Here is a 27,515-nt window from a genome sequence, read left to right as displayed (position 1 = left end):
AGTTGCCCTYGTTTGAATGTAAAGTGCATAAAGCTTCAGTCCTGTAAGTTGTAAAGTTACTGTTTGGAATCTCTTTATTATTCATGCCTGGAGGCTTCTACAGGAGTAGGAAATCCATAAATTATGAGAATGCTGACTGAAATTTGGAAAGCAGAGGGGAATTTGTGGTTCTTTCTTCTTTGCTACATCCCACTCTTTCAGTGGATTGATGCTGCAAGAGTGGATACTGGTTTGACTTTTGCTATTAAATAAAAAAAAATGCCTCCCATGAATGTTTTCTCCCTCCAACTCCCCAACTCCCATCACGCCCCCCTCAAATATCTGTAGATTACTGTRAGAAAATTAGTGTATGTTATGGATGGAAGAATAAGGTAGCAGTGAATAGTGATCCAAATTTAAATATGGAGAGGGTGCCACCAACAGTCAGTCGAAGGAAGTGAAGTGGAATAAAAGGAGTTGCAGCTCTTTGCTACAACTTTGATACAAAAGCTCTGAAATTGTCATATCCCCCAATGGTAAAAGTTAAGAATGCTTAGTAGTCCAGTATCCTTCTTCTAAGTATGAAAAATTCCTTTTTTTTTTTTTTTTTCCCTAGGTGAAACAATTGCACAGCTTACGGATGTGGCAAGTTTGGATCATCCAGAATCTGATAGTCACATAACAATCTTTACGGACAAAACGGGTGTGGTAAAAGCTGCAAGGTTGTTGCTTTCTTCTGTCACAAAGGTGCTGGTGTTAGCAGACAGAATTGTTATTAAGCAAATTATAACTTCCAGAAACAAGGTATTTGTAGCTTCTTTTGTGTTTTCTTTAACTGATATCTGCAGTCAGTGCAAAAGAATGGTGGTAAATGATGTGAGATTTTCATGGTCTTTCTGGAGGAATTGTAAAATGCAGAGAGAAAAATCATTGTCTTGAACATGTTTACCTACCAGGTATCTGAAAGGGGATGGGTCTTACCCATTAGGATTAAAATAACAATTTTCAGACACTCTGCATTTTGTGACCTGTGTTGCTTTATTCGTTTAGTGTGCTGGAGAAGATACTGTCTTACTGCCTATTTAAATTTGCCACGAGGTGAAAAGTGTGTCTGTTGGTAAAATGGTCACTAAAAGCTTCTACTTKCTAATGATAGGATGTTTGCCTTGTCAGGATCAAGACAAGGAGCATTATGGCATCTAAGCAGGGAGCTGTGAGGAATGGACATAAAAGTCTCTGCTACTGAAGTGAGGCTTACTGAGTAAAAGGTTTCTGTGCAGTTTAACTTAGCATGAAACTACTTGGTTGGCTTAAATAATGTATGAAGGCCCATTTACCTCAAATGTAATCTGTTCCATGCAGGACAGACTTGACTGTCTTGCCTGTAGGATATTCTTCCATTTTTTTCTCCACAATGTGCTAAAATAAAAATAGAAAAATCTCTTGTTTGAAAAATGAGAACCTGATAAGGCCTGGGGTTTTCCATTATTTTTAAACTTGTAATCCAGAGCAGTGCCCCTCTTTACACTTTTGACTCTTCATGCTCTTTTTATTCCTTCGTCCCAGGTTACTTTCCAGACACCCTGGTCTCTTATTTTGTAGTGCCTAGATCCAAGACACTTAGTTCAGTCCAGGATTCAAAACCAGTGAAATTACCTGCTTCTCTCAGCCTTTAGACTTGGCAGTGCTGATTTGCTGTCTTTGTTTTGCTGTCTTTGTGCTCATTTCTTCTCCCAGTGGTTGGTTAAGGTGGCAGTAGTTTTATCAATATCAGTTTACTGAATTTCCTTGCAGCTRTGGTCTTTTCTTGCATGGAAGACCAGAATAGTGTATTTAATACCTTTTGMGGCTTTTCTGCTGTTGTCTGCAGCCATGCAGTAATCCTAATTAATTTACCTTTCCAAAAGTGGCTGGTGGTTACACAGATTTAGGCAATGGARCAACTGTGCAAATGCATGTATCATGAAAGGATAAGGAGGGATATTTCCTTGCTGGAGGGTATTAGATTTCTGATATTTTTAAATATATATGAAAATATTGTGATGTATACACCCGTGTGAATATAGTAAGCATAAGTGCACAATTTAGTTTTGAAAGCATTTCAAAYAGTCTCATAGTCCAGAATAAGCATATCTGACTCTGTGCCATAGGCGTAGAATCATAGAATATCCTGAGTTGGAAGGGAGCCACAAGGATCATCAAAGCCCTGTAGCCCGTATTGTGGCACCCAAAACTGCTCCCAGCACTCGAGGTGAGGCAGCCCCAGTGCAGAGCAGAGTGGGACAGTCCCCTYCCTTGCCCAGCTGGTGAGGCTGTGCCTGATGCACCCCAGCACACAGCTAGTCTTTGTGGTTTCTTGCATTTTACTGCATTCTCCTTTCTGTGCATAGTGCACATGTCTGAGAACATCTGCTTCTCTCCGTGGTACCAGCTGAGCAATTCATGTCTCTAGGAGTAGATTAAACAAATGATGGTGTCTTATACAGGCCTAATATTTATATATGCCCTAATTTTTATGGAGTGCACTCCTGAAAAGTGTGTCAGAYACCACTATGATGGATAGCAAAGAGGTTCTTTCCATAGGAACCATTGTGGTGGAGGGGTAATATGGGCAGGGACTTAAGAAGTGCACACAAATACWCTGAGACAGTGTAGTGTTATATGGCAGAGAGGATGGAAAGGTAGGAAGAGAATCATCAGTACTGCCAACTGGAGAAGATTCTGGCTTCAAGAAATGAGTAACTATTCCAGAAGATCTCAGCTCCRTTTTTATCTTAGAGATTGCATGCCCAATGTTAATCTTCTATGCCATTTTTTTTACTCCCTGTTTCTGAACATCTTTATTTTTATTGTCGTCATCTTCCTTGTGTGAATAAAGAGTCAATCAAGGGTGAAGGATAGAAAAACAGATTAGTGGTTTGGATATCCAGTCTCTCAGACAGATGAAGTGATTGAGATTTTCCRGAATGGTGATCTGTTACTGAATCCAGCTTCTGGCTGATGATCCTCAGTGATCCTGTTTCTGCTTCCACATCCTCTGCACCATATATACTGTCCAAATGTTCTTGGATTGCATACATTTTCTTCAGTCCCTGCCCACATCTTTCCTACCTTAYGAAATTAGTTTTATTGTCCATCAGACTTAGTCACTGCATCAGTGAGCTCCACTCACTGTCACCAGTCAGGTTAGGAGAGCCAGAACAATGAGCTGGGAAGTGACAGATAGTGGGGGAGTAGCTGCACTGTTCATTTTGGATCAAAACATGGATGTGCCCTGAAGTGATGTCAGCCTACGACTGCCATCTGCAAGGCGACATTTGTGCTGCAGCAGTAGCTGTGCAATACCTAGTGCTAATTTAGGTATTAATAAGAACTTAAAGCCTTGTTTTGTTACATATTTTTAGCCTTTTAATTAAAAATGTACATTTTCATTACTTKTTGTTTGTTGAGGAAGCTTTAAAATGAAAAATTATGAAGACATCATGGTTATTTTGCATTGTAACAGCTTTTTGAATAAGCTAGACAAATTTAGAGCTGTCTCTACAGTTTTTTTSGGATGTCAGCTCTGCTTGAGATTTCTGGAATTATTCAATGTAATGGAAATGCGTGTGCTTTCACGGAAATTTTTATTTGACAAGAAATTTGTCATGAGAGAAGCACAGGAAACTAACAGAGTTGTTTGCAACCAAGGTCATACTTTGTGAGTATGTATATGTACTACACTTGCTTAAACCAAGAATGGTTGAGCATCATTCATGCTATTTTCATCCATTCTTAGAAGAGAAAGTTGGACCTTAGCTTGTATGTTTTCCTCTATTGTCCACATTTACTTTTCTGCATTCCCACTTTCCCAGTCCTGTAGTTCTCTTCTTCTTCCACTCTCATACTGCTGTTTTCACATCTTTGTGCTATTCCCTTCCAAGTCCTTCATACTCAGGCCTTGCTCTTGCATCAGCACCCCAGTCAGGAAAGTCCTTGCTTCTACAGCATTTGTGGAACTGACTGCCCAACATAATAAACTCAGATGCTACAGTCTAATATTTATTGATAAAGCAGTCAGTTCCACAGCAGTCGCATGGTTTACATTTGGAACATTTGCTTTACATGGGTTACAACTGAGGTTGGGCAGCTGCTCCACCACAAACAAATGGGTGCTTCTAGGAGAATTTGCCAGGGTTGCAGGGAAGGGGGAGTTTGTCATMATCAGGTATATTCACTGCTTTTGTAGGTTGGGGGAAGATACTTCTGGCATGGGAAAGGAAAAATACGTCGAAGTTCTCCCTTTCAAGTACAGTYTGTTAAATTTTCATGCAGTATCTTATCTCCAGTCTGAAAGACAATAAAGAACTGCTTTGAGTGTTTTCCCTCGGAAGACATTTAGTGGATTCGAAAGATCACTCTGAGATTAGCAAGTATATGTCTAAYCTGAAAAAAGCAGATGTTAATCTCTATTATAATCCATATTGTAGTGACTTCACATCTTCAGTAACCAGTAGTTTATAAACTCTGTGATACCCTTTGCTGAATGTTTAAAAAATGCTGGTTTTACATGCTTTAATGTATCTTAAGTAAGAGCTTGATGCAACTAGGATATATTTAGTTATTTGGTTTATATGCAAGAAATAAAAGTCTCCAGAGTTAGAGTAGGTTGTTATGGATAATAGAAAACTATGTAATAACTAATTTCTAACTTTTTTGTTCAGTTTTGTTGAATTCTTTTGCCTTTTTTTTTAATGTACAAAGCCACTGAAACACCTGTCTGCTTAACTGTGATTTTAGACTATAAAAGTTATGCATCTCAAACTGAGAGTTGCAACACAAGGATACATGGAGATATAATCTGGACTTGTTACTGTCATATTAAATTTAAAACCACATTTTTTTCTGARTCTGGAAGCTGAATCCAGTAATACTGTTACTATTAATACTGCRAGGAGCAAGGAAAATGTTTTTTGAGGGCTGACAACAAATGATTCTTTTTGAATGAAGCATGATAATTAATTGACATTTGATTTCCAGCTGTTGAGTTACTAATGCTTAAACAGTAACAAAATATATATATGTTAAACTACATAACATAGCAGTGTCTGTAAATAATAGTATTTCTAGTTCAATAATAGTGTTTTTTGTTTAGCATCTTGGTAATGTACAGTATTTTTCCATATCTTTCAGGTTCTTGCAACAATGGAACAAYTAGAAAAAGTCAGTAGCTTCCAGGAGTTTGTACAAATATTCAGCCAGTTTGGAAATGAAATGGTGGAGTTTGCCCATTTAACTGGAGATCGGCAAAATGTAAGTATTAATAAAAGGTTGTGAGAGATGCTGCCCTGTGTCATCTTCCTTTTCTTATCGGGATGATGGGGTTCTTCTGGGATGATTAAACAAAGAAAAACAATTGCTGGTCTGGAACCTGAATTCCTTTCTCTGGAATCTACCCTCTCCTTGCTTCGACCCAAAAGATATCTTTTGATTTTAAGATTCAGCCTGAGAAATACCACTGYGTTGTTTGACCTGCATAACTTCCAGAAGCCTGAGTGTCTTGTTTGCAGTGTCCTTTGGCTTCARTCACTCTCTTTTGGCTCTTAACTTTTTCTGGCTCATTACTCTGGTGCAGGGTTTGTCTGTTGTTACTTGACAGAAATATTTGAAGTTTGCACCTAGTGAAAGAACTTCATTAGTTTAGAAGACTCCAAACATGAAATCCTTAGATTCTAATAAACCATCTGCTTGCTCGCTTGGTAGTGTTTGTTTCTTTTTTTTATTATTATTATTATTATGGAACATTTTGCTAGATTTAGATCAAAACCTTCTTATGTTAGGGCAGTCACATGCAGCTACTCTTTCAAAGCCTTTCATTCATTCAGGAAGCTTTTATCCCACTACTTCCATGTAAATTAAAGGGTTTGCTGAGGCTTAAGATTTCTGCTGTGAGGTCTCGTTGCTTTCCCTTGATAATCCAACCCTTTCTTCAGAACTAAACCAGGGTTTGATATAAATATAAAAGTCCCTAGTATGCCACAAAATTCAGAACTCAGTTTGTATAAACAAATTGGCCAACATCATGTTTTTTCCTTTTACTATTTATGCTTGGTTTATGCTTGGTGTCAAAGAACCATTACTGGGAAAGCTACATATAATTAAAGGAAATACATGCTTGGAAGTGTTTTTCCCTGAAGCAGTTGTTCATTTGAAAGGGAAAGATACATTACTAGGAAGTGGTACTCTTTTCATCTATTTTGGATTTTCAGTGTTGAGTGGTCTTCWGCTCTCCCTTCTTTGCCTACTTGACTGTTTTGGAGAGAGTGCTAYATTACCACTTTTTCGATTGTGTCAGGACCTTTTTGATATGCTCAGTTTACAATGTGTAGGCTGGYTGTGGCAGTACTAGTTTTTTGGGGAGGACACATCCCTCATAGTATTTTTAWATGTGCCATAAATTCTTGAGTGCCATCGGATTTATCAGTGTAATGTCAGAATTTCAGAAATTAACTGTTYTCTTGTGTGGTTGTTTTGTTGGTTTGGGGTTTTTTAAAACCTGATTTTGATATTAAAGAGTTTCTGCTAAATACAAACATTATAAAAATGTCAAAAYAAAATGCTGCTGTGTGTTTTTGTTTAATCTAGGGTATATTAGGATTAATTACCTCCTGTAAACCTTCAGCTKCTTGTTTAACACTCAGCTGGCACTCAGATGTCTTTGTGAGCAGTGAGAAGATCATAGTTGTATCTTGCTAAGTTCTTCCCCTTTTTAGACCCTCTTGTTGAGGGATTCATGTCTTTCCTTCTTCCTCCACATCCCAGTTTGGAGTCTAAACTCTTTTATTTTGATAAACTTGGCTGGGGTATAGTTCAGTTTTGCAGGTGTATSCATCTTTCCCTGGAAAGTTCTTGGTAAGTTTCTCCACTGCAGAGAAATACAGAGGAATTGCTTTTTCAGCCTGTTAAGACTTCTTTTATTACTGGTATGTAGCAAATATAACACTCATGTTGAAAAAAGATTTAATTTACATTTCCTCCACTGCAGTACAATGAAAAGCAGGTGTTCTCTGTCTCTACTTTACTCTCCCCTCCATTTCAGGAAATATTTCTTGCCAGCTMTTCTTTTCACCTCATTTTTCTGTTTTATGAATAATGCTTTGTGATAAAGGTATCAAAATTAGAAACAGTTTACATAACATGCTCTGTATCTTGGAGATCTTCCTTTCTTAAAATCTATATTGAGTAGAGCCAAGAATAAATGCATAAATTCAAATCTGTCTGAGAAGTAAGTTCTAGATCATGAGTTAGGCTGAAAATAGCAGTTGTCAGAAATTAGGAAGCTTTCTCRCAACCCATTCACTTGCAAGAGTTTCCTTTTTCTGGTCTCACAAGTACTTCATATTTTAAATACTGTGTAATATCTGGGTCTTCTTTTTTTTTCCCTTTTGGTGTTTAGGATTTGAAGGATGAGAAGAAAAAGGCTAGAATGGCAGCATCTAGGGCTGTTCTTGAGAAGTGCACCATGATGCTCCTGACTGCTTCAAAGGTGAGAGAGTATGTGTACCCTTACACAACTTGGSTAAATCACAGAGCATGGCATTTACCAGGAAAACTGACTCTCCTCTCTAYTCTCCTCTCTGAGCCCCACTTTAGATTTCATGCTAAAGAAGGTGTAAGTTTAAAGAATGAAGAATAAAAACCTTTATGTTCTGAGTAACAATGTGAATGCTACCTAACAGCAGTTTAACAGAAAGAAATCACTATATTCTAATACATTCTTTAGATTGGCCTTAGCAGGAAGCATTTGTTTCAATATACAGTGTRTGTASTCTTTCATAATAGTTACTTTACTTYYTTTAAAAAGACTTGTCTGAGGCATCCAGACTGTGAATCTGCTCGTATTAACAAAGATGGAGTTTTTCATCGGATGAGACTAGCTTTGGAACAGGTAATAGAAATTGTAACTGACTCTAGACCGAATGGCGAAAACGAAATGGCCCCCATCAGCATATATTCTGGCATCAAAGAATTCAAGGTAAGAGTAGAAATATTACTTTTTTCTACAGCCAATAAAGTACCTCTTAACTGGGATTTTTGAAAGAAAAAAAAGTCGTTTTAGATTTGAAATTGTGAAACTGCATCTCTTCAGCAGTGTTAATTTAAATTACTGTCCCAAAATGTTAAAGAATCTGACAAGAGGTGACTATGATTTAATAGTCATTGCCAAAATACACCTCCTGATATTTGCCAACTTGTTCTGAATCAGTATATATTCTGAACTCTAATTTTGTTRAGGTGATGCACTGACATTGAATAAACTGAAGTATCGAGATCTGATCAGAACTTTATTAAAATAGTTATTGTTCAAGAATTCTTGTTTTGTAATCTTCAGTGTTTTTAAAACTGCATGCAAAAATATTCATACAAACATTTAAAAGAGCAAACTGTCATTTGAAAGAAACATTCTGAATTGAAGTTGTATCCTGTAGCTCMGTTGACGTTTTTCCTCATAAAGGCTTTTCTGAATTTCATACTCCATTAGAACAGTTAATGAGCAACCATGGCTTACTGCTTTGGAGCCTGTCACTTTGATTCAATTTATTTGTTTATCTACTTTCCCCTTTTAAATTTCAACTGAAATTTCTTGAGAGTGCCCCAAAGTATTCAATTTTCTACACATTTTTAGAAAACCACTCAAAATGGATTACATGAATGTGGAGAGATCAAATAAAATGGGAACACATATATAGTTTCTGAAACTTACTGCACTTAGAAACTTTTTACCAACAGCAATAGAACAATGATGTATTTGCTGTTATTCCTGGTAAGTATCTAGTAACTTGCTGATTGCATTATCACTTAAAAAAAATCCTAAATCAGAGGCCTGGACATAAGCAAGTTGTTGGATTATTTTGAAAATAAGGGAATAAYATTAAAAAGCACTGAAGAGAAAAACAAAATGTTTTTCTGCTTTCTGCATTTGCTTCACAACTATATCATCATGTAAATTCTCAAGGAACTGATGTGATTGTTTTTCAGAATAAGGTGGAAGGTCTGCGTGAGAATCTTTATTTTCTCTCAAAAGAGAACCTTTCGACAATGCTGGAAGTTATCCTGGAACATACAGAAGACTTCACAGACTCTGCCTATACCAGTCATGAGCACAGAGAACACATTTTGGAGCTGTCTAAACAGGCTAAAATGGAACTAGAGCAGCTGGTTTCAGTGTGGATGCAAGCTGTAAGAGCTTTTTAGCAAAGTAAATCTTTTCACCTCTACTTTGAAAAGAAATTTTTAATGCAGTCTTTCTTCTGGTCTAGGAAGAGAGAACTGAGTGTATTCCTCACAGTGGGAGCTGATCAAGGAAGCCACAGTTTGTTCTGTGCTTCTGCAGCTTCCATATGTTCTGTCCTCCCATTACCCCAGTGGTATTGYTTCATTGATTCTTTGATGGCTAAATTAGGCTACACTGTTCACAAGGCAGTGAACAGAAGTATCATTGCACAGTCTYAAACAGTGAAGTCTTTAGGTGGAGCAGTTCAGAGATTTCAATTGTCTTGATCCTATTGCAGTGACCRGAGTTTTGTTTCTCGTTTTCAACAGAATATTGAAAATGCTTACACTATTGGAAAGGGAARCATTCTAAAAAATTGATTCCTTTTTTAGTCTTAGGGAGAGAGGAGGGAAATGTTAAGACTTTCAGGCTGGTTTTGTTTGTCCTTTTTTACATGATTAAAATGATAATAACTTTTCGAGAAGCATAAGCCTGCCTCTGTCATTTGTGTTACTCGTTCCTTGAAAATGGTAGAAAATACATGCAAATGGGGAAGTGAAAGCAGAGATGGAAAATGCAGCTTCTGGTTTTGATGTTGACTTGCTTTCATTCTTSCTCCTGGGGAAATGTATAGCACAAAATCTTATCAACATCCTGAAATATGGCAGATGTGTCCTAGTATAGGATATTTACTTAACTGAGTATTTCTTGTGAGAAAGCTTTTTTGTTCCTTTTTTCCTTTTTGAATCAGATACTGCAGTCGGGTGCTTTTGGGGCAGTTTGAAGGGTGTGTAAATCTTACTGATAATACAGAATATTGTTATGACAAACAAGACACATATAGAATATTAATTGCATGGACTGCCTTAACTGCAAAGCTAAACCTTAGCTTGGTGTTGGTGGTTAGCCCTGGCAGGCAGCTGTGTAAACATTGCTCAGCAATAACTAGTACCAGTTTTCAGCACTGCTTTTATCACAAATCTAAAGCAGTGCCATGCCAGATTTATATAGAAAATTAATTCTATCCCAGCCAAAGCCAGGATACTTGGGTATTTCTGAGCTCTATTACTGGTGGAAGATAATCACCTATAAATAATTTACGGGCTACATTTCAAGTGGTAGAAATRAGAGCCTAGTACAAGATTATGCATATATATGATCTGTGAAAATACTTGGGCAGGCACTTGTGTGCTTATGCATTAATTATTTTCATTAATAAATAACCCAGCCTAGCTGTGACTAAAGACGCAGTAGCAGATAAAATAGTATCAGCTYACTGAGGTGGATTTTTGTTTTCAGCTCAACAGCTTCATTGCAACTTGAATGTTCTGAAAAACCTTTTTATAATTCAATTTGGTACAGCATTTGCATCACTATTGGTTTTAGATCTAATTTGGTGTTAAATGTTTCTCTAAAAGAATTTTTCAAGTAGAATATACACAGGAAGTGGAGGCATTTCATCTAGAAAGAAAAGGCTGTTTTATTAAGCTTCTTGAACTAATGACACTAATGATGTGAAGGTGGAGGTTGCTGGGTTTTTTTGTGTAATGTGTTGTTGGTTGCTTTCTTTGGTCTGTAGCAAAACCAAAAGACAAAGGATCTCATGGAAGACTTGGAAGTAGCCATTTTAAAAACGTGCCAGTGCATGAATGAACTTAAAAGAGAGGTAAGTGCAGCTTAAGCAAGATGAGCTGAATAAAAGTTTTAATTTCTTACTTTCTATATGTGTAGTTGTAAAATGGGATCCTATAGCAGGAAGACTAATGCCTGTTTGCAGACAAGAGTAACCCAATCGGAATTATATCAGGGAGGTAGTATCATCTTTGTCCTTACTGATTGGATGCATAGGCTCATTGCTAACCCACAAAAAAGAAGTATTTGGAAGTAAGTATTAGGTATATGATCATTACTTCAAATGTAATTCAAACTTCCCTTAGGGATGCATACATCCCTGTTTATAAATGCATTTCCTTGTAATGTGTGCCTGAATTAATAAATTACATTTGTGGTTTATTTGTACTTAACCCGTTCTATTGATTTCCTTAGCAGAAATTTGTTAAGACAGTGCCTTGTACTCAGGGTTTTTTTTTCTCAACAGTTGGCAGCCGTGTATGTTCCTGTGGTAAATCATTACTCTTTTCCTAAGTGCAAGTACGCTGAGGTCAACGTGCATACACACATGGAATAGCTGCCTCATTTTGTACATGGAGTGGACTATACTTGCTGCTCAGGGTCTTCACCCTTCCTACTAAGGACAGCGTTGCTGCCTTGTCTGTTCCACAGAATTGAAGCAAATACACTAAGTTCTGGCAGCTTCCTAAATATTTGCACATMATTCAGCTATCTTTTCAACTGCTTCACATTACTGTTCTTTTAAACAGATGGAGAAATGAAGATTAAGAGCAGTGCAAGTTTCAACACAGAGCAGTGCAAAGATGTTACAGAAGTGTGGTGAACTTGCTTAGGCTGAGCTGTCAGCTGCTGTAACAAGAAAACCTCAACTGCTCAAAAAATCATGCTCCCCTTTTTCACCACAGGCAAATGAGAAATGTTATTGTCTGGGCTATAGTTCCTGCAGCTGTCCTGAAGACTTGAACAGTGCTTTCAATCTGTTTCCGTTCAGTTGTACTTCTGCTGTCAGGCACAGTGTTGGGCTCCCAGAAAATGGAGGATACATAATTTTTGCACTTTGATTATGTCCTGATTTGTAATTTGGTCACCATTATGTAAGAAATCAGTAGCAGCTTTTCCAAAGCAGCRTTTTTAACTGCAAGATTATCCTTTTTGAGTAACATTGTTCCTGGGTGCTGAATGAGGTGGAAGAATTCCCCGTCAAATTAGGATGTGACTATGTAATTGCATAAATCATAAAGCTACAGGTGGCTGGAATATGGTGTATGAAAGAAAGGATTCATGCTACTCTTAGAAGTAAGTTCAGAGAATTATGTCTTTTTTTTTTTTTCATTGTGTAGTGATTGAATTTATTCCAGWGTGGCCATGCTTCTGTACATGGCTTAGAGCTGTCCTGTCTGTCTTGGGCTGCTGCAGTGTRTCAGTCAGCAACCAGGATTTCTGCTGGTTAAATTAAAATACTGTGACTCTAATTAAAATGTTTTTGAGAGCCTAAGTGGCTGAGAACAAAAGACAACCTTGTTAAAATAGTTCTTACCCATCTCTGTCTTTTTATGGAAGAAACAAAAGTTATCTTCCTTCCTGGATTTTACTGCTAATGATCAGAGACAGCATTAAGTAGAAGTATATTTCTATTTCAGATCAGGATGAAAAGAATCTCTAATGAAAAGGTAATCTCTGTGTAGTCTATATATAAATGAGAATTGCCAGTTCCTACTCCAACATTACAAGCCTTTCAGATGTCCTTTCTTCAGAGCTGRCTTCATTTCGGGGATTAGTGATTTGTGCTAATTTTTAATGCCATGTGAGCAATGTTATATAAATAGTTTATAACAGGTTGTCATAGCTTGTTTTTCCCCCTCTAAAAAAACAATTGCAGCAGGTTTTGAAGCTATAATTCAGTTGTCTTGTCTTTTGTGAAATTAAAAAAAAAATGTAGAAAAACTTTATTCTGGATGCACAGGAAGTACTGGCAGAGAAAAGGGGTGAAAGTAGAGTCCAGTGGAATAAAAACCCCAACATACCATTCCAGTAAACAATCCTCTCTACACAGTCAGTTCCAAGCTCATTGCATTTATAAGAGCTGGAAAAATACTTTCTCTTGTACACCAAATTTGTTCTGTTCTCAGTGTAGTCTAGCAAAGTGAGGACAGTATTACGAGACTCACAATAGTCCTATGAGCATATTCTGCTATTTCTAAAGAGGTTGCTGTTTTGATTTTACCAATGTTATTAAGATGGGGCTGATTGCAGGGCACAGGTAACTACGGACTAGTTACTAGAACTAGCAGCAACTGTCACTGATAGCTGAGCAGAGTCYTTCACAGCACAGTTTCTGAGTGTGTGTCTGGATTTAGGGATGTGTTTAAACAAGAAGCTTCTCCTTGCTTGTTGGGAGCATAGGGAGAGTRTTTGAGACTTCAAGACCCATCTCCTTGTAGAAAAGGTGCTTTATGCTTTCCTAAGACTGTGTCACAAGTTGATTAATAATCAAGCTGTTCTTTGCATCACTGATAATTCTAATTTCTAATRTATTATAAATTCAGATTTGCATGGCTTCAGTCTGATTCACACAGTTTAATGTGTGTTGCTTACAAGAAGTGGAGTTGCCATTTTGCTTTGCTTGTGCTGAACTTGGTGACCCATAGATTCATGGGCCTGGTTTTCCCCTAGGTATAGCATAATCAGAAAGCAGTGGTGTAATAACTTTATGCCTCATTTTACCTGGCTGACCTTTTGTTTCTCTCCATATTTGGTTATAGAGTTGATTTTTGTTGTTTGTAAGGGAGCTTTTAGGTTTTTGGTGTGGGTTTTTTTTTTTATTGCAGTGGATTTTRTCATTGAATAGCAATTGAAGAAATAAAACTCCAGATAATAAGCAAGCTGTATAGGTGCTTTCATGGCAGTAAATGTTTTGCTTCTTGAAAAATCAATCTGTCTCTTAAGCTTGTTTGACTTGCTACTGGATAGATTTTTTTTTCACTTCCATGGTTTATCTCTCCTTTTAATGCCTATTCAAGGTCCACAGTGCAGCAACATCTCTGGCAGCAGATCTTCTAAAATACCATACAGATCATATGGTTCTCAAAGCATTAAAAATCACAGGAGTAGAAGGAAATCTTGAAGCTGTTGCAGAATATACTTGCAAGCTATCAGAGCAGAAAGAACAGCTTGTTGAGGTGAGTTCACAGCTGCTTTCATTGTGTAGGACACTTAAAAAATGAGTGGCTGGATTTGCATAAATCTGTTCTTTAGGAAGGCTTAGGTCTGTGTTTTTGTAATTTTATTTTATTTCCTAGTATGTTGTTGAATTTTGTGTTCTTGGCTCTGAGCCAGAAGTATCACTGTGGCATGCAGATGTTGTAGAAGGAATATACAGTTCTCCTCAGGGATCTAGACTCAATCTGTATGTAGACATTTGGCCAAAATATTGATAAAAAAGTAAATTTCTAGATCCAAAAGGAGATAACTGTGTATTTCCAGTATTCTTGTGTATCTGGATTCTGCTRTTGCTGGATGCCTGCTGCTTAAAAGAAAAGGGTTAAGTTTCTTAATGCAGTGAGTTTGATTTTGTGAAGATCAGTCAAGAGGGCTCCTGAAAATCTTTCTCCTTTGTGAAAAGCAGTGTGGGGAGTGGATGTCAGCCACATGTACCTTGTTGCGGTCTCATTTCACAGACAAGCAGAGGCACCTATGCCAGCAGAGACATACATATATAGATCACTTTGATCTGAAACATGGTGATGCCAGCAGCTGTGCTTTGCATGGTATCCAATATTCATTTGTAAAAATTATGATATGCAGGACTTGAGGATTCATCCCAGAAGTATGAACATGCAGAAGCAACACCCTTGAACTTCCAGGATTTACAGAACAATGCTTTGAATTTTTAATTTCAGCTATATTGTCCTACTGATCTGTGTCTATTTAGTGTTCCTGTGAGACACTAATTTTATTTWTCAGGCATAACCACGAGGTTAAATAGTGTTTCCTTGTGAGATCTTACAGCATCTCTGATGATGGACAGTGCAATAAGTTTCATACATGCTGTTTCTGTCTTAAAAATTCCTTTTGATTGGAAAACTTCCATGTTCCTTCTCGACCCAAAGTTCACTCTTAATCGTGCTTAAAAAAAAGAAAAAAGATAAAGGGAACAGTATTAYTTCCCTAGACTAATTTGACACTGATTTGCTCAAAGATTATTCAGTTTCCTGGATGATGAAAGCCTGAATTTTCCACATGCTAATTGCTGAATAAGCCTGTTCTGTTGAAGTTACTTATGCTACAATTTTTCCAAGTTCTCTATGTGTTCATTTCTAGTCATAAATATGTGAAATTTGTTTTGATTTATTATAATTTCCTTACTCTTGGGGGTTTTCTACACCTTCCAAGTCAGGATTTAGCCCCATTTTTATTGTTAATTCTCCCTGAGAAACACCCAGCTGTGAAGTCCCCAGTAAATTTCTGAAAGGACTGTCAATAACTTYGTATTTGTTTGTCTGTATTTTTGTATGGTACACCTTTTCTCACTACTAATAAAAGCACATTTTTTACCATACTTTCCATATTTTTTAAATAATTCAGATGTGTCGCTTATTGAGGCATGTTTCTGGAACTGAGCCCCTAGAGATTACTTGCATACATGCAGAAGATACCTTTCAGGTCACTGGCCCACAGGTATGTTCAGCTTTTAACTGGCCTCCTTTATATATAAATCAGTAAAAACTAGTTGAATKAATTTTTAGGAGACTTTATATTGACCTGTTCAAAGCATTTCTRAGCAGAAATTACTCTCTCATGCTGGGTGGTAGTTAAAAGAATGCATAAGAAAGATCATTGAGCCTGCAAATGTCAGATGAATACACTACAAAGACATAATAGTAGCAGTTTAATTTTGTGTTTTGCCTGTGGAGGTAGTTGTGAATTCATGTGGAACACGATGTACTAGGACTTGCAATAGCAAATGCTTTGTTCTTTGTCCAGATAATTTCTGCTGCAGAAACCTTGGCATTACATCCATCTAGCAAGATTGCAAAAGAAAATCTTGAGGTGTTCTGTGAGGCCTGGGAGTCTCAACTGAGTGACATGTCTTTGTTGTTAAGAGAAATCAACGATGTGTTTGAAGGAAGAAGAGGTAAGAATGCTGTGTCAAAATAGAAAAATGTAACTCTAAATCTAAGAATTTTAAGTGTGATTTAAGCAATTCTGTTTTCTTAGCAGAGGAGTGTTGTAAACAGTTTGACATCCTGTGGGATTTAGGTAGTAATACACAAATATATTGGGTTTGTATAGATGTCAAATCAGGCTGCTTATTGGATTTTTTTTCAAATAAAAGCAGCCAGATATTTAAAAACCTAACTTGTGCAAGATTAGGTATGTTTAATTTTCTGCACTGGGATTAGTTCTAGCAAAATGAAATGGAACAGTTCAAAGGACACAAAAGTGTTGGGCATGGCTCTTTGCCAGCAATGTCCRAACACAAGGGGTGTCGGGCTTTCATCCACCCCTTGTTTTGTCTAGGACATACCATTAGCTCATGGCAGTCAASATACAACATGAATTGTGACATGTTTAATTAATTTCCTGTATTTCTGAAAAATACATTTATGCATATATATATTATGCTGTCAGCTTGCCTTGTATTCACTTCATAATGTAGTGAATGTAGTTATTTGATTTTTAAACTGCTCTCCTTTCTCCTGGATGGAATTTCTGATGACTCTACACAATCTTGGGATATTTTCTCTGGTTGGTAAGTTTATTGGTATTTGTACAACATGTAGAAGAAAATCTTGGAATCTTAAGGAAAGAAGTTCTGTGTCTAATTTTAGAATAGGGTATTTTACTCTTGAAATTGAAGGCATTTCAGTTTTCATTTTTATCCCCCATAATTTCTTTTCAGATTATGTCATTAGTGTTGCCTGTCACATCTCTCATAGCTACATGTTTGTTTCAGTCTTTAAGGTATAATTGCATACAGACAGAATGTAATATGTAATAATACTGAATGTCTTGTATTTTTAAGAAAATTTCTCAGGTTTAAAAGCTTAGATTTAGCTAAACACGGGGACTTAATTTTTTGTATCTAAAATACAGAAGAAGTAAATCCGTATKCAGGTTAGATGACACTTTATCAATGATACAATACTTCATCTTGCTACTGAGACTTTTTTCATTTTTAGAYTTTATTTTGTCAGTTTATTTTTCTGTTTTTGATTTTTTGTGTAAGTAGTTCTCTTCTGCCAGCATTTCAAGCAAAGTAGCAATCAGCCACAGGTCGTAGTATCTTAAATTGTTACTGCTGGTTGCTAAATCAGTATGTGCATGAGCCTCCAGACTTGTAAAAAGAAAACATATGTTGAAATTCTGAGTGGGTTTACAATAATTGTGTGGAGTGCAAGTTATTGGGAGTTTGAGACTTCTGAAAAAAACATGATTGTTAGTCCATCTGTTCTTTCACCTTGGTCTGGAATACCACATAAATAGGTGCAGCAATCAGAGATCCTGTTTACAGGCCTTTTAACTTTCAGCAGGTGTTTTTTGTTTGTTTTGGGAGCCAGGGACATACTCGCTTTCTTTAAAAATAATATTTTATAAAATGAAACTTAAATTATGGTATTATGCTATTGTCAATGTATTAGAATAAATTTGGAACCTTTAGGGCTGATCATGCARTATCTGAATTTTTTCATATTCATAYATTGGTTTAGCAGGGTTGAATGATCACCTTTCTATATATTTATATCCCTCTGTGTGTGTGCGTACACATATAAATATATGTTACTGTATTTAAAAATAATAGGATGAGAATCATGCAGCCACAGCAAAGCATATACTTGGCTCTCCAAACAAATTGTTCTTGATGTCAGATGTGTAGCTTCCTCTGTAGTTAATAACTTTCTCTTGGGGCTGCTGATGGCAGATAACACATTTTCCATAAGTAGTRTTTTCCACTTTCTTTAAAGCATCATTTCACAAGGGCAACCCMATGTCCATGCATGAAGGAGGGAAAGGAGAATTGGGTAGGTGTTACTGAGCAGGTTGGAGGCTGTCACATGTGATGCAGTGAAGACTTCTCTTGTTTGGCACAGCCACACAAGTGTGTTCTTGTTAGTGTCTCTCATTTCCTCAGTCTTTCTTTCAGCATAAAGTGTTCTGATACCACCTCTGGTAAGGTATGAATCATATCTCGTGTTCTCTCTGACCTTGACTGCATTAGGTCTTGTATTGCCAAAATGATGTTAAGAAATCTCCATTTTCCTTGTTCCATGGCCCAACCTAGTAAGAGACTTTTCTCTGGGTCTGGATTGATTCATAGTAGCCACCTTAGAAGTAATTTGGTCTCGTATATCCACCCCTCTTCTACAAAGTTTTCCTCTATATTGTGGGCTAATCTGTTTTTGTTTGCTTGTTTTCTCTTCCCAACTCTTTGTTGGACTTCAGAGTGACTCTTGTCGTTGAAAAAAATAAGGGAGGAGAAAAATCTCACCCAARTATCATGAGCTTTTTGCTACCAGAAAATACCCTGAAGTTACCTTGCCACTTTGAATGTTTTTCTTCTCTGAGAAAACACAACTGGCAACTCAATAAATAAATTAAACTAAAATATTTATTTGCTAAGAGATTGTAGGAGTGGCATTCACAGAACTTTTGCTTTCAAACACAATGACGTTCCACAATGTTTGATATGACTTTATTCTTGTAATTCATGATACTTGTCTTAATGTTGAGGTTGGTAAAGGTGTCTTTATTTTACAGACTAAAATGTATCAAGTGCTTTATTCCTAGTAAAATTGTGACTGTATGTAACAAGAGATAGAATTACAGTAAAAGATATATTTTTTTTCTCCTCAGTTTAAAAACTTGTATTTTTGTACCACAGATTTAAATGTTTGGCTTTGTTAGAGAGTTCAGAATACAGCTTAAGATGCAAAAATTGAATGGTGACTAAATGTGCTGGACACATCAAATAAAAGAAGCATTTTCGGATTACACTAAATTCACATTGTTTATACTCATTTCTTTGTTTTTATGAGCAATTGCATAGYTCCTTATCCAGTGAGTTTTTGATAACAGCAAAAGAAGTATTGCTCATGCTGAGGTTCAAAACTCACAGAGGTAGAGCTGGATTTAGCTTGAAAGTGAAGCAATATTATACTCAATTTAATGAACTTTTACCAGAACATGGCCAAGTTGAAAGGGGCTTGTCTCGGGGAGCAGGATGCACAGGCACAGCAGGGTGGGGGAGGTTGGTGAGCACACCACAGCCCAGTAATCCTTATGTATTTTGGAAATGTTTCTGTGCTGTGCAGAGCTGTACAGCAAGGTAGAGTTGTCCTTCTTTTGCCCAATCCTAAAATACTTTTTAATCCAGTGGTGAGGAGGCCCATTCTCCACAATGCTGGTGTGTCTGGGCTGGTCTGAGGACAGTGACAGGACTGGGCTGAGGACAGTGACAGGCTCTTCAAGAGGGTGGCTCCTGCCAGGTGTGGGAGGTTTGGTTCTGCCCACAGAGGGATAGTTTGGTTCATTTCCATTTGGTTCTTACCTCTGAGGTTCTTGTACTTAGAGATGGACCACCTGACTAAAGTACCTCTCTTCGATCCAAGCTGCTGGATGTCAGCCAGTCTCTTTTTTGTCTAATGTTTTRGTTTCAACTTGCTGGAAAAGAATGTAAATAATCCTCTGATTTGCTCCCTTGTAACTTGGGTGAGAAGTGAGAGAATGGTTTCTGAAGGTAACATACTTTCCTGCCCTCCTCTTTTGTTTTGCACACCTGATTTGTGAGTAGTTGAATGATCACAATGTTTTTGAGAGGCTGTAGTTGCTGAATGGGTAATACAGACAGAATTTCAGAATTAAGAAGCTGGTATTCTAGAAAGAAGAGTGAAGCAGGCATACTGCCGTACTCTCAGAGAAGAAGTGACATCAAAAGCAGAACTTAAAAGTTGAAATAGAGGCATTTGGAAGGAAAAATATGATTGGAACCAGTAGAAAGCAGAAAATTGGAAGACAGAGAGAATGAAATAATGCAAACTAATTTTAAGTGGAAAATAAAAAAAAGGAAAAAACATGTTAAAGAAAGCGCATTAAGAAAAACAAAGAAAAGAGTCAAATAAATAAAAATATTATAATGTGATTAAAAAAAGCCTCTTGATATAATAGAAAAAATCTGACACACAAACTAAGGAAATTAAATACCTAAAMAATTATATGTGTATATTCTGTTAATGGAATCAAATAAAAGTTCTGTGATTTTACTGATGGAATTAAGTATTTTCTGATTAAGAAAGATTATCTCTGACCTGAGTTGATCTGCTCTTTGAAAGGTCTGGTATCGGTGGCTCTGATGAAGTGTGTTTCTTGTGTGCATATTTTGTGAATAAATAGATCTTTTTTTCTTTCTGAATATGAGAGCAACTAAACCTTGCAAAGACAAATAATAAGAATTACTAGAAGAGCAAAGGCAATTTTTTTCCTTACTTCTGTTTCCCACCACCTTCCATTTGGTTTCCATAATTCTAAATGCCTACCATATGTGTGCAAGTACTGTGTCATTGCAGTGAGCATTTGAATTCCATTTGTTATGTCAAAGCTTTTTGTGTTTGAACTTTTACATTTTAACAAGGCACAACAAGTTCTTATGTAGCTCCAAGGAGATCTTTTATACTGCAGCACTTTAAAATTGCAAGTTAGCTTTTGTTCTTGGTATGTCTTACATGCTTTCTAACATGCCCTTTAGCTGATATTTTGATGTATAGGATGTTGTAAATGTTCTCGTAATTTGTATCAGTTTTTAGGCAGAAATCTTGCTTGGATACATGTTTGGGCAATTAATATCTGAATAACTGCATTTGGAAAAAAAAAAAAATAGTTACACAGCTTGTGCCCTGTTAGCCCATTCATCTTTTGCAACATTGGGTAGGGGAAGGAAGAGGTGATCTTAGAAAGGAATGTTACATTTTTCATATTTTTCAGAAGGCTTGAAGGACACTTGTTGATGTCCTAAACTTTTAGGAATCAGTTGCCTAGACGTGGAGCTTATGATCTTTCTATGGTGTCAGGAGATGAAGGGCATGCTTTCAAAACATCCTGAGTGCACAAAGGAACTGTCCTCTGAGGATGCTGAATAGAATTTCTCTAGGAGCTGACACGAGGGGAGGAATYGGCAATTGTAGAGGGGTTTGTTGCTTGTCCTTTGTTGCGATGAATCATCTCTATGTAAACCTGTACTGACATCCGTTATAATAGCCCTTGGGTTTTGTTTTGGTTTGGTTTTTTGTAATATTAATTTCTTACTAGCTCTTAAGGTTTTTATTTTTTTTATTTGGTTTAGCAGACTTTCCTCTCCTGAATCTATTGTAATAAATGCCAGTGTTCATAGGCCACTATGGCTTCTGGTAATTGAAACTCCTTAGGCTGCTAGCCCAGGTACTGTTTCTTCTTGACAATAAATTCTTCTTATCAACTTTTAGGTAACACCCAAAAAGGATTTCTTCTTTCTTAATTCGTTTTGCTCAGACTTGGAATATTGGTGATAAAAGAAACAGTTCTAAGTGTGTAAAATGCTGTAGGACATTTTTCTTTGTAAAATACAGCACACATGGGATACTTACATTACGTACAACATGAGGTTTTTATTCGCRTTACTTAGGAAAACATACCTAGGTATTTCTCACTAGTGGTACCAAATTTTAGACCATCCAACCCATGCCAAGAAAAGCCATACATGGAACTACGATTTTATGTTGTGTATTTTCTGGCAAAATGAGTGCATGTAGCTAATGAGTCATTGAAGAGAGTTGCTTTACTTCCTTGTGAAATACATGCAGAGAACTAGAAATATTACTGAAGGAAATTGTTTAGAGAGGCTTTCTTAATTGCCAGTTGCTGGGAGCTAAAATCTGAGCAGTACAGAGCTCTTGGCCTGTCTCTGAAAGCATGAGACAGAGGATCTTCTSCTGTATTCAGAGAGGAGGAATTACAGGTAAGTAATTTGCTTTTATAGTACTGCGATTTAAGGAAGGGTGAAGTAAGGCATTTGATCCCACTGATTGAAATACAAATACATACAAATTTGGTATAAACCTGTGTGTTCTTCATAGGAGAGAAGCGTGTCTACCTATCACTGCCCAGACCAGGGGTAAGTTACTTTTTGGTTTGTTGTGTTTATTCTGTATCTGCTGTTCTCTGGCTTCTTTCCTTGCTGCAACTTTATAGGGGCATAGCAGTATCTTGGTAACATGCATCTGACTGGATGGCTGACAGTGAAATATCAAACTTTGCCAATTTATTAAATGAATGATAAACAGACTGAAGACTAAGGTAACTAGTTATGTAGTATGCTTTAATCAATGTAGTTGTACATAAATTTTAAATCCTGTTCAATTATATGCCTTTTTTTACCACATGTTCTACTGTCACGCTATATAATAAAAAAGTGTGTTCTTGCTATTAAAACGCTAGGAATATGCTACAGTTACTAAAAGCAAAAATAAATGAGATTACCAAGACTTAACATTGTAGCCTAAGTTAACGCATTTGGAACAAAGGGTCATGTTTGAGCCTGTTGTAGGCTCTTTAAATAATGGGTTCTTGTTTCCCTCTTTGATCTTAAATGTGTTTAATGTAGGAGAAAAGTTACACCAAATACTCAGATTTTAGTTGTGAGATTTTTAATATCCTTAGCTGATTATAATTTACATTACAGTGTTTCTGAGAGTGTCTGTGTGTTAGAAAACCTCCTAAGCCTTGTTAGTGTCATGTAATCAGTCATTTGATTCACTTGCTATGAACTGCATCTTTTCATTAGTAGGAAAAAGGGAAAGAATKATCTCAAAAGGGACCGTAAGCTCTAGCTTGTTTCTTTCTCTCCTTGCTTTCTTTCTATAAACTGTACTRTAGATGATCCTGTCTTGATGTCTTGTGTTATGCATTTCTACAGCTTCAAACACAATAGTACTTCTGACACTTAATGAAAAAAGCTTTATAAATTCMATCTTTACAAAAAAGCTCTATCAATCCAATCTGCAGATTTAAATAGAATATGTTAGGCTGTATGAGCACGGGTGAATTTCACAGTTATGGAACTAAATATTGAAACTTCTGATAAGGTTTCTGTCCTTTACCAGTTTGACTAAGACACAGCTTCTGGACTTCATTATTTAGAAATCAGATGTTTGAAGTCAGAGTCCCACTTATGGATTTGTACGTTTTTTAAATACTTCAGTAAAAACTTTGTGCCYAGCATTTAATCATTCTGCTTGGTTATTGTTTGAAAGGTTGCTGCCTTCTTTTGGAGTTTTGCAWGATACTTATCATTGTGGGGAGTTTCTAATGCACAGTTTGAAACTAGAAAGGAAATGTAGATTGCATCCATAGGATACCAGAGTTTCTTTACAGAGTAATTTTTTTGCCTGACTGATGCTCTGAGCTTTGGAACGGCTTCTGTTCCCAGTACTGTTCCTCTCAGCAGAGCCTCTCCTCCCCCTACTGCCACCACAGATTTGCTGTGCCTGGCTGACGCCCACGCTGTGCCTGCACAGAGGCCACACTGTTCCTGCCGAACTAATTAGATTTCAGATTTTGTTACATCTGTTTAATTGCTCTGTGCTCTTTGCTGGTAATGACTGGCGTCCTAGACATGCTGTAGATGAGGACCAGAGCAGCAGTGATGATTCATGTGTGTGCTTCATGCAAGCGTATACTTTCTTTCTAAAGCATGAAGTGTCAAATCATGTTTTAAAAGCAGAATAACCCATCTACTGCTCTAACTTTTAACAGTGGTACTACTCAAATAATTCAAGTGAACACTAGAGTGGAGAAAACTGCAAAAACATTKGGAAGTTTCTTATTTGTTGATAGAAAAACAAACTGTGSTAGAGTGCTGGTTTTCTTGAATACYCTTCACTCTGCAGTCTAAATATTTGCCATACCTTCTAGACCAAAGTTTGTGTTCACAAGCAAATCTAGTTTGGTTTTGTCTTCTTCCTTCTTTAAGACACTGCCTTAAAAMCAGCATTTCTTAAATTGCCTTTCTAATATGCAGTATGGTCAAATTTAAATCACAATTAGGAGTATCAGTTCTTACCTTTTGTGCTAAATCTTTGGATATGAGATCAGCATTTCTAATACATAGGCAGAATTGCAGTGTCTAATCTGAATATTTAAACAGATTCAGAATATTTAAACATTTTTGGATGGGAAAAGAGAAATGGCAGAAAGATCAACTGAGCACGAAATTGCACTAGGAACTTCAGTATTAGTATTTTTGCTCAGACTAYTGAAGTGAGAGATGGAAATGGCACCTGGATCTTATTTCTGATGCTGTTCACAATGAACAGTGTTATTTTTTGTTTGTTTTTCCACCTGCAGGCATTACTGAGCCTAATTTGCCCGAGTACTCCCACTAATGAATAGCAGCAGCTTTTTTCAGAGTCTCAGACAAGGCTCTCAGTCCCGCACTGAGACTGTGCTCCATCCTCCTCCTCCTGTGCCTCACACCTCTCCAAGTTATGATACTGACTTTGTACTTGCCATTCCTCTGCAGTCCAGAGGTTTCTGAATGTGGGCTGTGGCTCCCACATCTGGTGGTTTTGCTGTCTTTGCACAGTGACAGCAACAGCWCATGAAATGAAAGCCAAGAATGGCAAATTAATGTGAAATAAATTATGTATTCCTGCATAAGTGTGTCATCAGTTGGCAAGCACTGCTTTACCAGGTAATCCACTCACATCATTAGTACTAATTATTGTTTAGTATGAGCCAATATTTGGCTTGCAGATAGAGTGCTATTTTGGATAGTTCATGACTTAAATAAAAGAAGGAAACACATGAAAATACCAAAGAAACTTTACTGCATTAGGAAGTGGAGTCTGAGAACTGCAGAAGAGGTCTTTTCCTTGAAATTTCAGGGCATCTGCACCTGCCATTTCAGTACAGGCACATCAGACCAGGTTCTCAGTTTCTGCTGAGAAGTTTGTTTGAACCACTGGAACTTTCTTGCAAAGTCTCTCTCTGAATATAGAACTACCTCTTTAAGATTTGTTAGTAAAATGATTACCAATTCCTTTTATTTAAAAATATTATTTTTTGTTTGAAACAGAAGCATAATGCAAATCTGAAAGCATTAAAGCCAGTCAAACTAGATACTGAGGTAAGATGCCATCATTTTAGTAAAAAAACTCCTTTCATATTTTTATCTTGTTGAAGAATGTGTTTTTAAGTGCCATAAATATGGTTACCACTTACAGGAGCAGGCRAAAATTGCAAAACTTGGATTAGAATTGCATCTGCTAACATCTGATGTGGATTCTGAGACTGAGAAATGGGAGGATCAGGAGAATGAAATTGTGCAACATGGGCAAGGCATGTCAAGTATGGCCTACTCCATGTATTTGTTTACCAGGTAATTACACTGCACACGGCTAATTTTGGTGGGAAAAAGAGCATTAACAGTGTTTATAAGAAATAACACAACTTCATTTTCAGAGCATAATAATTGGGACCCATTTAGAAAGGAACTTGATTCTGTCCTCAGGCTTTATAAATTTTTGTGAATTTCTAAGGTGTTTTAAAAAAAGAAAAAAAACCCTAATTTTATTTTTAAAGGGCTAAACACCTGTTTTGTTGGAGAGCATCTATTTAAATATCTCCTGGGTACAAAAAAACATTTTAAGAAGTATGTTCATAAATATGTTGAAAATTAAGGGAATTAAAGCACAAGTATATACCTGTAGATGAGAATTACTGATCCTTGTTGTACTGAAAAGTGAAACTTGCCTGTGCAATGTCAGCTTTCTTACCTGAAGAATTTAGGTTTGCTTGGGATTTTTTACCAGAGGTGAGATTTTTTTTGTAACCTACTAGTCCAGTAATACTCAGTATGCCAGAGACGTGGATTTCTATTCTTGTTCATCTTGTGAGAACTGAGCYATTGTGAATTCCCCAACAGTGCTGTACCTACCGAGGTGTTTTGTGTAATACTTTGAAATGTAGTTCCTGTAGTTATTGTTGTCTAGTATCTTCTAAACTACTGATATTTACAGTCCAGTGGTGTGAACTGTAAAATGCTCAGTGGTGAGACTATAATTTTTGTAAGCACCTGGCAAAATAATCTGTAGTCTATAAACAGCATATCTTCTGCTTTCGTTATTTCCCACAGAGGAGAAGGACTTCTCAAAACTACTCAAGATTTATTTCATCAGGCAGAGGTAATGTATTTTTAATAAAACAGGACATAGATGTTCTGAGTGAAGTCAAATTGGAACTTCAGTGTCTGATTCCTCACACATAAGTACAGTGTACCATGAATTGAGTGGCAGCTGTAGGTTTTGAGCAGCCTAAATATTCTAAAAGTGAACTTCCCAGTGCTCCATTAGTAGCTTCAGACTGGATTCATTACACTGATAGATCACAATTAGGAGGAGGAGGGAGAGCAAACTGGCATTATGGCAAATACAGTGGACTTCAACACATTTGTAGTGTTTGTTGTGTCACTCATTTTAGTCTCTGGAAATATTAGCAGGTACTAAACCCTAGTCTGCGCAGCAGGATTTTCATGGGAAAGAAAAATGTAAAAAATTGCCCAATGCAAACAGAAGACAAGGGCCTGAATCAAGGAATGTGAGATACTATTTCTAGGATGCATGCGTAACAGGAGACAGGTTACCTTTGAAAGGACAAATAGACAAACATGGCAGGTGTCACATACCCACAAAACATTTGTGAGCTGCCACAGTGTGAGAAATTGGAAGCTGTGGGTTTTTAAATATATAAAGGGAAAGCCTTTACACTCTGCTCATCTGTGAGGATGGYAGTTTGTGGTGAAGCTTGTTATTTCAGAAGTCATTGCAAACCGCTGACTTGTGAATTATAGATACACACAATTTTTACAAGTATTTCCTGCTACCTTTTTGCTTAAAAACACACTATTAAAGCAGGAGGGGAGAAGCCTTAACTTATGTTGTGGTTCATTTTGTRCATGCTTTCTCCCCCTTTCAGATTTTTGCCACAGAGGGCACAAAGCTTGCTTCAGCTCTTCAYGCTCTTTCAGATCAGGTGATGTATCTTATGACACCAGTGATACTGCTTAAAAGCTAGTTGTGCTGTCTTCTCCCTTAACCTAATGTTGGAGTCTTTAACACAAAACTGTTTTGTCTTCTGAACCACGTTCCAGGTACATGATGATGACAAGCCTTTGCTTGTGTTGGAGGCTGAAAAACTCATCTCTATGTGCAAGGAGCTCCATATAACAGCTAAAGCCTCTGCTCAGGGTAAAAGTGCTACATTTACAAAGGTACAGTAAAAAATACTTATATTCCTCRAAGGAATGCATAACTTGTTTTGAAATACAATAACTTACTAATTTATGCTCCAGTTAAAATATGGCACTAGAATGCAATAGTACTGTAATCCAGTAGAATTCCATTTGGATAAACAGGAACTGTAATTAAATGCACCTCAGTGTGAACTTCAGTGATGAAATTTTTAATGAAAGTTATACTTTTTCCACCACTGTAGTAATTACTGTTGTTATTGCTACTGATGCTTAACATAAATTCCAAACCCCCAACTCCTCTACTAAAACACATTTGCATCTCAGTAGGTGGAGTCAACCCTAGACTGTCCAGATTTTTTTCCGATATTCATA

General features: G+C 36.9%; 1 protein-coding gene across 1 annotated transcript in view; it reads left to right on the top strand.

The window, feature by feature from the left end:
- The window catches only part of CTNNAL1 (catenin alpha like 1), a 56,686-nt gene that overhangs the window by 27,044 nt on the left and 2,127 nt on the right, over positions 1–27,515 (top strand). The window contains exons 3-17 of the mRNA XM_057369436.1: positions 596–783; positions 5,152–5,271; positions 7,415–7,504; positions 7,823–7,993; positions 8,998–9,198; positions 10,812–10,898; positions 13,885–14,043; positions 15,449–15,541; positions 15,848–15,998; positions 21,970–22,007; positions 24,969–25,019; positions 25,117–25,271; positions 26,028–26,076; positions 26,867–26,923; positions 27,042–27,161. Of these exons, the coding sequence (XP_057225419.1) occupies positions 596–783; positions 5,152–5,271; positions 7,415–7,504; positions 7,823–7,993; positions 8,998–9,198; positions 10,812–10,898; positions 13,885–14,043; positions 15,449–15,541; positions 15,848–15,998; positions 21,970–22,007; positions 24,969–25,019; positions 25,117–25,271; positions 26,028–26,076; positions 26,867–26,923; positions 27,042–27,161 (1,730 nt within the window). The remainder of the gene's footprint in view (positions 1–595; positions 784–5,151; positions 5,272–7,414; positions 7,505–7,822; positions 7,994–8,997; positions 9,199–10,811; positions 10,899–13,884; positions 14,044–15,448; positions 15,542–15,847; positions 15,999–21,969; positions 22,008–24,968; positions 25,020–25,116; positions 25,272–26,027; positions 26,077–26,866; positions 26,924–27,041; positions 27,162–27,515) is intronic.

The sequence above is a fragment of the Malurus melanocephalus genome, unplaced genomic scaffold (genome assembly GCF_030028575.1).
Source record: "Malurus melanocephalus ecotype Western Australia unplaced genomic scaffold, MMel_1.1 scaffold_110, whole genome shotgun sequence".
Classification (NCBI taxonomy): domain Eukaryota; kingdom Metazoa; phylum Chordata; class Aves; order Passeriformes; family Maluridae; genus Malurus; species Malurus melanocephalus.
Note: the sequence above shows the minus strand (reverse complement) of the source record. Positions and strands in the feature narration are given on the sequence as shown.